General features: G+C 36.7%; 1 protein-coding gene across 2 annotated transcripts in view; it reads left to right on the forward strand.

Moving 5' to 3' along the window:
* Positions 1–13,445, forward strand: part of LOC145268417 (sodium/calcium exchanger 2-like) — a 365,943-nt gene that overhangs the window by 74,948 nt on the left and 277,550 nt on the right. For both annotated transcript variants that reach the window (XM_080123977.1, XM_080123981.1), the window contains exon 2: positions 6,863–7,662. In XM_080123977.1, the coding sequence (XP_079980103.1) occupies positions 6,919–7,662 (744 nt within the window). In that variant the 5' untranslated portion in view covers positions 6,863–6,918. The remainder of the gene's footprint in view (positions 1–6,862; positions 7,663–13,445) is intronic.

A 13,445-nucleotide genomic window follows, 5' to 3' on the forward strand; every position in this document is an offset into this window, starting at 1 on the left:
GGGAGGGTGACCGTAATAAAAACTTTTGTTAAAAAAGAAAAAATGCAGACCCGGATTTTTATTTATTTATTCATTTCCTTTGTTTGTTTGTAACTGCAACGTTACATTCAGAAACAATGGTTGTATCATATTAGCGTAACTTTCAAACTTGTCGAACGTTGTTTTCTGATTCTGAGCATGCGTTTGAAACCCTATGGGGCGTTAATTATTAGGCTTATGTTTCTTTATCAAGTCAACCGGTAATGGCAATGATAAAAGTACCAAAAGACTTTATGCCTATTTTTTTTCCGAGTGGCGCGTCGCCACTGTTCAGATTATACATGTAAGATTACATTTGAGTTCATTCGCATGTGTTTTTATTTCATCTCTTTAGCATTTTTTGTATTGTTATAAAACCTTGTTAGTTCCCTTTGAGTATTCTCTTTCCTAGCCGCTTTCTTTATGTACTTGGATTTGTATACATTTAACCGCCTTTTAACGCCTTGTCGCTGAAAAACTGTTATAAGGTAACAAAGTGTTTCTTTTGAAATACGTGCGTCGTGTTTGTCGATATAACAAATAACACACAAGAGCAATGGTTGAGAGAATGATACATTGCTAACACTAGAACGATGAAATGATTATATTTAAGGTTTAGTCGTTTTCTATATAAAAATGAGGAAATTTACGTATGAAGGGTTGATTTGTTCGTGTCTATTGACAGCAAATGGTAGGTAACTTTTAATATTACTGTTGTTGGAGCGTTTTTCTTCCATTTTACCGCTCTTAGAAAAACAATTAATACAAAACAGAAGAATGGAAGGACAACAAATAGAAGACAGTAGAACGTTGTGGATTGAAACTTTATGTTCTTTTTATTTATTTATACGAGCTAATTACATATATCGTTAAGAAACTTTTAAAATAAAGTAGATTAAAATATTGGTTAATTTTAAACAGAACAACTATGTAAAATTAAGATGCATTCTTTAAAATCACTAGCAATAATATGAGACCGAAGGGAACTTATTATTGTTAATCTATATGACGAATGAGCATGTATTACACTGCTCTTCCAAAGGAGACGGTAATGCCCAGGAGAATCGTCTTATCACAGCTGAACAGATTCTATACTACATTTCCCTATGAGTTAACTGCTGGGAATATTGTCTGATGTGAACAGCATTTACACTACACTACTCCAAAAGTAAAGGCTAGGCGGATGGTATTATGGCAAGTGAACTAATATTAAACTCTCCCCCCAAAAGAAGATAATCCCTGAATGGCGACATTGTGATCGCAAAACAGATATTACACAATTTCCTCTCCTAAAAAGGAGGAAGTAACACCTGGTAGCATTTATCATGACAACAAAATAGATGCTACACTCCATCCCACAAATTGGGTTTTGAAATATGGCAACTTAATCTGAAACTAGCAGGACCCGTAGAAATTCGACGGAACGAGAAATATCATCAACAAATATGCTTTGATAAAGCTGATATTTTTGGGGTAGCGCAAAAAAACGTATCTCGTAGTCAGAAAAACTAATAACACGCAGAAAATATGAGTTTATTAATATTTCTATAAAAATAGTTTCCATTGTATTTAAATATAGAACTAATCTAAATGAGATAAATTAATAAATATTAATAAATATTTAGAAAGTTATAGCTACGTAGTACAAGACTAATAACATTATAAAAGAGGATCTTTAATTTACTCTCTCCGTCCAACACCTCTTGGCAGACAATGTTCTTTCCTTTAACTTATTTTTCTTTTCGAATTTTCCCTTTTTTTTTTTGCGTAACATTTTGCTGACTTCTTTCGTCGATGAAGAACCGCTGCACGTTCGAAAGTAGTACGAGTTCCTTACTCACGTCATTACAATAATGATCACATAGTACTATTATTATAATAATTATATTCGAAAATGAGGCTACATCAAAAGGATGTCACTCTCATATTCTTACCCAGGGTTACCGGAATGCGTAAATGGTAAAATTTCCCAAATTTGACATTTTTTTTAAAACCTTCTAAAATGATATTTTATTTATTTATTTATTTATTTATTTATTATTTATTTTGAACTAATTTCCTCATCTTTTATAGTTGTTATTTTAACGACGTTTGGGGCAACTATTCTGTGGTCTTCTAAAATTGTATTTGAACTTTTTCAAAGCATAGCGTATAGATTATCTAAGGAAGAAGCAAGCAGAATATTATATAGATAGGATAGATAGATTATATAGATAGGATAGTAAAGTGCATTGAACATTAAAAGATAGTAATCGCATAGTTTCGGATGTCTTTTTTCCCCTCTTACTACCCTTTTCTGGCAGGTGGTCGGCTGAGCTTCAATCTATGGTCATCTCCTGTAAAACAGTCGTAACAAAAACCCATCAACAACCACTGAGAATAATTTCTCCTTTCTTCCCTTCTGCATCTAAAACTAAACGAACCGTTACTGAGCAAACTTTTTTTTCTAAAACTACCCGCCCGTGTGACACAATGTCGCGGGCTGCTTCCTAGCTAACTACAACATTATTGTTTTGAAGTTCAATGTAAACAAATTCTTGTTCAATCACCCTCTTAAATAATCAAATTCTGTCCAAGCACCATCATCGTTACCAATCATCACGATGTTGTCTTACTGTTAATCTGATACTCATTAACCTTTATTCTCGAGTGACCTTTGAGCCTTGATAAGTGATATCTTTTTAAATACAGATACCAAATAACGATTAGTAATGTATATCCCAAATTTACGGCACGGTCGTGATAGGTACTGTAGCAAATCTTACAGCTAGATATATCGACAAATAATAATCACATTGGATAGATACTGGATAGATACATAATGATGATATCACATTAGATAGCAACATCTATTGGATTAGATTATCAAGTTGATATTGAATAAAGATTCCGGCGAGTATTTTAAGAACTATGAGTGCGACTGTTTGGAAACATTCACAAAAGAAAGCAAATGGGAATAGTTCTTTCGTGATATGTGGCGTCTCATATCACGTGATCGCAGAGCGATCATCTATTGGCTGACTTAATCAAGTGCCTACTTCCTCTTTGTCCCGTTTATCTGACCACGCATCGAGATTACACAATCGTTCACATCCACCATCTCACCACCAGACCTGTTCTGTCGACGCGCATCTGTGGTAAATTGACTCAGACATCCACTACCACTTTTTTTCCATTTTATCCGTATGTTCACAGAGATTTCAACATCGTTTGTCCACGTCTCCTCACCACAACACTTGTTCTGTCGACGTGAACCTTTGATAAAATGTAGTTCCACTTATCTCTATCTGTACCAGCCCTGTTGGTGAGCGAGAAACTATTGATTTATGTAACCATGTAGTCATAGACATAAAAAGTATGACTTGGAAGTTCAATTCCTCTTTTTCTCTCTTTTTTTTTTCGTTATGTCTACCGATGTTTGCAATATCATTTTGTAAACGTCTCTTCACTACCAGACGTACCTCTGTGTTAAAATACAACTAGTCTCCTTTCTATCCAAACTTTCCTGGTGCGTTTCCGGGTGATATAGCTACACATGCTTGGTAAATCAGTTTTTTATTCCATCCACGCCGAACCAAAGAATATGAATAAATATTTTAAGATATTAGTAAGTTGATGTTTTATATAAAAACCTACATCAAAATTATTAATTCGGCATTAAAAAAATTCGGAAAGAGTTGATATGCCGTAACACACAACAAACAAACAAAACACTGTAAATGAATGTTTGAAAATATAAAGAACTTGAGGCATAAATAACTTTTTTTACTACATTACTAGGTGGCACAAAAAGGGTTGAAACAGCTACACCATTTTATCGACAGGTTAGAAACTTTAACATGTGTACATATTTTGGTGTATTACTTGAAAACACAAACAAATCCTATTTTTATAAGTAACTAGCGGGAGTGCCCGGCGTTTCCCGGGTGTGTTGAATTGGTTTAACAAGGAACCCGGGGGAAATGTTTTTAAAGTGTTAGTAGCGGGGGTGATCAAAACAACAGTAGGCAGTTTGGGTGGAGAGGGGTAGTCAAAACATTGGTAGTAGGCAGGCAGTCTCGAACCCGTAACGCGAAGGAGAAAAGAAAGATTAAAAAAAAAACGTAACGTCTTAGTCGAAGCGTCCATGTCAAAACCGGAAGTCGCAAGCGTTGAAATTAAGGCTAGACAATCCAACAGAGACGATGATTTGCGAAAATGTCGGCGAAAAAAGCGACCCATCCTTGTAGAAAACTGCCCAGGATGAAGAAATTAATATTTTGGGCCAATTTATCGATATTTGTCTTCCGAAAGATCGAGCTTCAAAACGATACCGATCGCGTCAGGATCTGTCGTGTGTGCCGAAAGTTTTAGGCATACATACATACATACATACATACATACATACATACATACATAAATACATACATACATACATACATACATAAATACATACATACATACATACATTCACACAAACCGACGATTGAGATTTATATTATAGATTTATTATTACTATTAATACTTTTGTCCCATCTCCTTTTTGTGTTTAGCAACGTTGTGCTTGTTCAGTACAAAAATGGGTGACCATTTAGAAATTGCATGTGTTGTATGTGCTCTCCGCTTATCTCGACATTGTGTCCAGTCGTCTAGCATTTCTCCTTGCCATTGGACTCAAGCAGTACCAATTCAGGAGAAGTGTGGTGGTAATTGCGCAACATAATTACATGCGCAGCTACACTTACGAAGGGTGTCCATTGTCTCTTGCGACTGAACGAAGGCATTATAGCGAATAAAGAACGGATAATTATTGTACAGTAAACACATTAAACAGTTAGAGATTCGCTATCTGGCTAAAATGTGACCTATTAAAACTGATTGACAGAAATCAATAGCTGTTTACAAATGATTAGTGTTCTGACATCTCACACCTTTTTTTCTGTCAGCGTAGGACAAATACAATCGATACTAAGCTGCTTGATCTTTATAAATACTACACGAGGCTTGATGAAACCACATGTCTTATTTCACAGTAAACCCCATGTACTTTAATGGGCAAATAGCTTCTCAATTCATTTCTACAATATTTATAGTCTCGTCCCGAAATCTATTATTGCATCCAACAATTGTGCATTTAAATGCTTCATATAGCACTTATAACGTCACAAATATAAAAGGCGTGGCTCAGAAGTTTTCTTCCTCTTTTCCCTCTCTTTTCCGTCTTATCATCGGCATTACACAGTACTTTTGCAATTTGACCTGTTCCTTCGATGCAGTCGGTCTCGTCCCTATGCAGACTACTTTTGTTAACGGTTTTTTTTTTTAAGTTCCCAAATGAATACGTATTTGGAGATATCATAACTAAAAACCGAAAACTTTTTTCCACAATGACTTTATTCGGTATTTAATAATCCCGAAAGGGTTGATATGGCATAGAACATAACAGCACATCTAACTTTGATACAAATACATGTTATCACTTGCAGTCTGGTAATTTAACGCGACGTCATATAATAAATATAAATCTCTATCTATATTAATACGATAGCGTATGTTATTTTCTGTGTCACGCTTATATCCGAGTTGTTATGTACTTCAATGTATTGTCATAAATAATTTTACCAAGAATTCTTATAAGTCTTGGTTTCGGTTTCGATTATAGCTGATGGCACTTAGGTCATCTATTTTTTTTTATAAATAATTACATCAAGAATTCTTCATAAGTTTTTGCTTTCGTTTTCGATTATGCCAGAAGGAACTCAAAGTACAAAGATACTATATGTATCTGGCAGTGTTCTTACATGGGTTTTGTATCGGAATGTATTCGATAAGTATCAATAATCGATAATCGAAATAATTCGATAAAAGAAGGAACTGGCGATTTTGATTAAACTTAACACCTTACACTGCTTAACATCACAAGTATAGATGAGAAGTTTTATTATCACACAAGCTGAAAGGCTCAACATAAAATCAACAGTACGTTCTTTGATATGACATCAGCGCGTTCAAAAAAAAATCAGAAGCTCACAGTATTAATGCTGGAGTCCCTCAGGGATCCATCCTCGGCCGAACTCTTTTCCTGATCTAGATTAATGATTTTCCAAATCACATCCTTACATCATTTGTAGACATTTGTGCTGATGACACTACCATTTATGGTAGCACGTCTAAGACAGTAAACGACCAAGTTCTCCCCGATTCTCTCTCCTCTGATCTTGAGCACGTGGTACAATGGGGAAAGGAGTAGCTGGTTACTTTTAATGCATCTAAAACCAAGCTTCTCTCTTTACATCATCAACGTTCTGATCCACATCTGGCATCAATTGAAATAAATGGCTCGCGTCTTGAGGAGGCCTCAAGTTTTGACAAGCTTCTGGGCTTGACCTTTACTCCTGATCTTAAATGGAACTCGTACATCAAATCTGTTGCCAAGGCCGCTGGAAAAATAGTGGGATCCTTCTATCGATCCAGTAGATATCTCACTGCTGATGCAATTCTCTATCTATATAAGAGCCAGGTACGTTCAAGGATGAAATACTGTTGCCACATCTGGGCAGGAGCTGCTAGAAAGGACTTGTCCTGCCTTGATAGAGTTCAAAATAGACTTCGTAGCCTCGTAAGAGATGTCCTTTTCTCTGTTCCCTGCAACCTCTATCTCTGATTTTTTTATGAATTGATTTTTTTCTTTTTTATGAATTGATTTTTTTATGAATAGATATTTTTATGAATTGATTTTTTTATGAATTGATTTTTGTTTATGAATTGATTTTCTTCTTTTTTATGAATTGATTTTTTTTCTTTTCGCCATGTCGAAATCACTTTTTAATCTTATCTTTTTCGTTTTTTTTTGTTTTTTTTTCAGAAAATAACAACGCAACTACTGGGAAAGTTGACCCTAAACACAAGAGATCATAAAAAATGAAGGCCTTCACAGAATACAGAGCGAACTACACGTTAGGCTATGTGGTGGAATACCTACACCAAAATCAAACAAGATGTAACAGTTGGCTTCTTTTGCCCGCAGAAAATCTGTGGCCCTTTTCAACTCGAGGATTTTTGTACATTGTCGCCATGTTCTACCTTTTCTTGGGCATAGCCATTGTTTCTGATTTGTTTATGAGCAGTATTGAGGTGATCACCAGCCAAAAGCGAACGGTCTACAAGTGGGACGAGGAGCGACAGGAGAGGGTGGCCAAGGAGGTAATGGTTTGGAATGAGACGGTGGCAAATCTAACTCTACTGGCACTGGGAAGCAGCGCTCCCGAAATTCTCTTGGCGACCATTGAGAATGTTATGAGACTTGGAGAACAAGGGGCCGAAAAAAATCTCGGCACTTTCACGATTGTAGGGAGTGCAGCTTTTAATCTATTAATGATTACGTCTGTGTGCATCTCCAGCCTGAATGGTAATACCGTAAAAAAGATCAAAGAGTTCGGCGTGTTCGCCACTACATCCATCTGGTCTTTATGGGCTTACATATGGATGTACCTTGTTATTGGAGTGCACTCGCCCGGCATCGTTGACCCGTTAGAAGCCTGGACAACTTTCGGTTTCTTCCCAATGTTTGTTATGCACGCTTATGCTCAGGATAATGGTTGGTGGATCTGCAAGAAGAAGAAGGGTACACCAGAGATCACTATTCAAGAGGATCCTCCTTCTGTGGTAAGTGACGTCACTACGTTTCTGTAAAATCTCTTCAAAATACGTTGATGTTTTATTAAAATTCATTATCTCGTTCAAACTATACATTTTATTTTTATCTTTTTGGAAGGCTTTAAGATGAAGTTTCATAATCGGTGTATTCAGTTTTTTGTGGACTTGTGGATCCTCATCTTCAAAGACGTTGTTGCTTCGCCACGTTTCGACCAACTTATTCTCTAGTCCTCATCAGGTGGTTAACTGTGATGGGCTGGAAATGTTGAATTTGTAACTGCATCCCCAGTAATTACTGCCCTCCGTAGTTGTTGTTGTCTCATCACCTCTGGTCTGATTTGGGTAGGATTGAAACCGCTACATTCAAACAATGTTCACCTGAAACCATAGGAACTCCACGCCTATATCCACTGCCCAAAAGGAAATCAAGTTTGAATTTTATGGTGTTATCAGTCTAAGTTTGTGTTCTTTCTGGTCTTCCATTGTCGGATCCGTACCGAATGGTATTATATATTGTTTTATTTCTATTTATTGGGGGGGGCACCTGAAAAAGGTCAACGGATGAGTTGGCGGAAACAAGGTAAAACAACAACTATGAAAATGAGAATGATAATCCGCAATAAAAATTAATACATCGTTTAAACTATTTCAATTTTTGCATGTGTAATTTTCACATATTTTATTACTGCCGTACTTGAAAGAATGACAACAGACACTGATATATAACTCATAACACATCTTTATCATCGGTGACAGTGAACAAGCAGGGTAAGTAAGAAACGTAGAGCACATAGAAATTAACAGGAGTGGTTTATCGAACATCGATCCCCAATCGATTTTCGGTCTCAATTTCGAATTAGTTTATTAAACGATTTTGAACACCCATGTATCCCTGTCTAAACGCCTATTCTAGGCTTTCGTTTTTGCTGTCAATATAGTAACGCTTCTATGGCGTTTATTAAGCAACAGGCTGTTTTTTGTCTTTATGTAAACCTTTACGAATAATCTTTGACAGTGGTTTTGAATTAATCAGCAAATATTTTATTTCCAAAGAGTTGTGTGTCCGTGTCAAGCAACTGTGTCACTCGGTTGCGTTTTGTTTTTTTTTTTCGATCAAGGACGTGTCTACGTCAAATACATTTTTTTTTTCGTACTGTGTGACATTTTCGTTACACAGGACTCGATATTCAACACTATCAGAGTGACACAATGTACACATAGATTCGAAAAAGTTGTCGAAAAACAAATATATAACAAATAAATGTTATCAAAGGCAATGTATTGGAAAATTTGAAATGACGCCTGACTCTCTCTTTGACACAGTAAGTTTGGGAAAAGGAGTTAAAAATAAAAATATGCAAAATACTGTTAAAAACCCACCGAATATATGTCAGCCTATGTTACGGTAACATATATTGAGCGAGTTTCTAACAGTATTTTATCTGTTTTTTTTTATTTATAACCCCTTTTCGCAAACTTACCGTGACAAACAGGGAGTTGGGCGCCATTTTAAATTCTCCAATAAATCGGTATGTTTTCGAGCTGAATAAATATGTTACATTAAATAAAAACACTGAAAACATATCCAGTTAGGTAGAAAAGTAACTTATCTTGCCTTTGATAACATTTATTTGTTATATATTTGTTTCTTGAAAACTTTTTTTAATCTATGTGTACAGTAATAAAAACCCAGGTTTTCATACCCAGGAAGACGTGCGAACGAGACATCGCCACTAATGTAGAAACTTCAATCTAATGTGTATTCTCTCTCCGCTCGAAAACATGCCGTCATTCTTCATCCTCTCTCTGTTTTGTCTACAACGTTTGACCTCTGCCTCCTGCTCCAACTTTATGTCACCCATCTTTGGATTGATTCTGTTGTACAGATATGCGTTATCATACACTTACTGTGACCACTGTCAAAATCCACACTAGCTAACTTAATCGTTATTTACGTAGGGCACCTTATATGTAACAGACCGAGATGTGCATCTTCAGGTAAAAGCAGGTGAGCCGCTATATTTGACAGGTGACGACGACGTGTACAAACTTTAAAAGGTTGAAAAACTCTGCTTGTACCTAAATGGAAAGAGTGTCTTTTAAATATCAACCTTTCTCTCTCTCTCTCTCTCTCTCTCTCTCTCTCTCTCTCTCTCTCTCTCTCTTTGTGACAGCGAATATTATTCCTTCAGCATCTTTCTCTATTTGAAAATATTGGTTCTCAGCTAGTAGTAGGGATCTAGAAGCGTGTGCTACAGCTTTTCGCGAACCATCTGGCAGTTTATAAAAAAATGCAAGCACCGATACCGTATGAGGTTGCATCACTTGCAACTATGATGTCGGGACTAGAGTCGAAGGAGAGATCCGAAGTAAGAGTTTTCTTGATCTTTCGAATGCGTCTTGCCATTCAGGGGTCTATAACCATAGTTTTTCCTTTCGTAAGAGTTCATTGAGAGCCCTCTCAAATTCTGCATGTTCCTAATGAACCCTTGGAAAAACTAGACTGAGAACGCTTTTTAAGGCTTGAAGTTATCTGGAGTCGACATATTTCTGATCGGATTAGCTCTTTCTGGATCCGGCCGACGACCATCTGTATTTATGTGACCTAAGTATTTGATCTCTTGTAAAAATAAGTCAAACTTTGCCTTCTTGTTATAACTTCTTGAATACGTTTATTATATGGTTTCGGATCTGTCGTAGTTTTACTGATCACCAGCATATCCACTAAATAGGCTGTTGCGTAATCATTGTTCAGTATGGTACTCATGTCCTGGTGGAAAATGCAAGTGCAACCTTGACTCCGAAAATCAGTCTGTTGTATACACCCTCTATGAGTGTTTATGAAGAGTAAGTTGGAACTTTCTTCATTAATCTCTGTCAGAAGTTACGCGTCTGAGAAGATTTTTCAACTATTTAGTTTAAAATTTCTTCAGGGTTTGGAAAAGGATAATGGTGATCCTGCAAGGCATCGTTTAACCCTGTGGAAAAATCTGTGTACATTTGTATTTAGTTAGACTTCCTTTTTACCTGGATCGTAGGTGCTGCCCATTCTCTAAAATCTGTTTTCGACAAAATACCTGTTTGTTTAAGTCTAATTCTTTATCGATCTGCTCTAGAGCAGCGAAAATGAACACCCGTTTCCTCTTGAAGACTGATTGTGCACGTCCTTCATCTTGAGTTTAGTTTTTCATTTAGAACATTTCCCAAGGCCTCCAGAAAAAAACCCCTGCGGAAATCGTTGTTTGAGTTCCCTTTTTAGGTTTACCGAATTGGACAAAAGCTACTCATTTGGGAAATCCCATAACTGTCCATCCAATATGTTTCAGACAAGTTTTTAGTACGTAAGCTTTCAGCTTTTCGATAACTCCGTTTAGTGTTACTGCAAGGGTTACCTCGTCTAAGAGTTAGTTACGGATTTTGATGTTTTATCCGTCTTTAAAAGGGTCGACTTGTTTAATTGTCGTCAAGTACGCAAGTTGATGATTGAAAGATAAGAGCCCGAGCCAAGCTGGAATTTTATGAAAAATATCAACAATCACATATTTTCTCAAGTTCCTATCGACTATGTTGCCCGATTAGGCTTTCTATTTTTACTTTTGGGGGTTCTCGTTCTGTTGGAGTAATAGCACTGAGTTATAACCATTTTTATTGCATTTTTGCAATATGTTTTATTTTTTCCTTGATTGAACAGCGTTTTGTCCAATACCATTTACGACAATGGTTGCATGATTCGGGCGGTTTCTTTAATCTTTTATTCGTGTTCTGTTTATTGCGGTATTTAAAATATAAAATTTCCTTTTGTCTTTTTTAGAGGGAATAGGCGGTTATATTGCTTCTGATTTTTTCTAATCCAAGCCATACCTGAATCCTCGATCATTTTTGAACCACACTTCACGGGAATTACTATTTGGCAGAACTCTGCACATTTTTGGAGAGTCAATCCTTGCTCGTTTTTAAGCTTGGTCAGTACTTGTCGTCTGACTTCGGCGTCTTCTGCTGATACTAGATCTCGTGTAAATATTAGCACTTAAAATCATCGGCAATCAGCTCGGCTAGTTTAAAATCATTACAGAGCTTGTTCACCGATGCTGCAAACGTTAGGAAATCTTGTTGACTTTCCTCGATTATATTCAGTCATTTCCGACGTTTATAAAACAAAGTTATGTTCGGCCCAAATAGTTCAGATAGGAGCTTAATAGTCTCTAAAAAAATCCAAGTCTGTAGTTTTCTTGGGTAGTATAAAGTCGATGAACTTACTATGTTCGGTATTTTCCAGTTTTCTTAATAGTAGAAGTACCTTTTTTTTCACTGGAACATTGTTAACAGTCTACATTGAAAATATCTGCATAGCTCTTGTAAAAAGCCTCGAATGTTTTATCGTTCTCTGGCACGTATTCAAATGTTTTAATCGAGTTGTAGATTGTATTCTGGAAAACTCGTGTTTTCTTTTCAAAGTTTTAGAACCGTTTAATGAATTTACAAGTAATTCTTCAAGTTGACCACGTCCTATCTGTGTATCATTCACCTAATATTCATGTCTGTGGAGACTTCAATGGTCACAATGTGGAATGGTTAACTCACTCAAACAAGACCGATGATGAGGAGAGGTCCTGTTATGATTTCTCCATTGCTTATGACCTCACTCGGATTGTTCACGAACCCACCCGTGTGCCTGATACGGAAGGCTAGTATGCAAGTCTCCTAGACCTTTTTCTCACGACTTGCGCTGAACTGTGTTCAGCTTCTGTTCTGTCTCCACTTGGATCTTCCGACCACTCTGTTGTATCAATTAAGATAAAAATGAAATGTAATAAGTCCTCAAATGTACCTCTACATCGTACTGTATATCGATACTCTATGGCTGATTGGGATAGCTTGCGTACATTTATATCAGATCTAACTATGCGTTCCATGTTTAAAAAGGGTATGTCCTCTATAGTATCAGACCTGACGGAATGGTTAATTGTAGGTATAAACCGTTTCATACCCTCGAAAAAATTCCAGCAAAAACCTAACAGCCAGCCGTGGTTCTCTCCAGAATGTGCTGCTGCCATTGCGCACAGAAATCACTTTTTCCATTGCTTCCAACTTAATGGATGTACTGAGACTAAAGCTGCCTTCAGGACTGCCAGCAATCACTATAAAAAGGTAATAAAGACGCGAGATAGTTCTAAGTTCAGTCCGTCAAGTCCAAAATAGCTGAGCAGCCGTTTCGTTCCCACCAATTTTGGCAAATAAGAAATTCTGAATAGAAGTGTGTGCTCTATCCCACCCATTATCAATGGACCTAAGGTAATCACGTCAGCATCGGACAAAGCCAAACTTTTTGCCAACAACTTTGCAGCTAATTCTCCCCTTTGTGATTAGGGATGCCAACCCCACGTATTTCCTCCAGTGTGTGAAAACACGATATGCGACATACAAATGTCTGTGCGTGATGTTGCCAAGCTAACCAAAAACCTCGATTCCAGTAAAGCAACTGGCCCTGGCGGTATTCCTATTATAGTGCACAAAAAGCTTCAACCAGAACTAGCTCCCATACTTACTAAACTGTTTAAACGTTGCCTTAAGGAGAATTGCTTCCCAACACACTGGAAAATCTCATCATATATCCTCTTATTTTCATTTATTATATCCATAATTTATATCATCTTAAATTTAAGAATTCATGTGATCAGTCATCTCCATCTCAATACAGACCTATCAGTCCTCTGTGCGTTATGAGTAAGATACTAGAATTTGTGTTAAATAGAGAAGTAGTCAACCAACTCAGCAAAAATAACCTCTTCAGT

Source organism: Euprymna scolopes, chromosome 4 (genome assembly GCF_053919585.1).
Source record: "Euprymna scolopes isolate OS-2025 chromosome 4, ASM5391958v1, whole genome shotgun sequence".
Lineage (NCBI taxonomy): Eukaryota > Metazoa > Mollusca > Cephalopoda > Sepiida > Sepiolidae > Euprymna > Euprymna scolopes.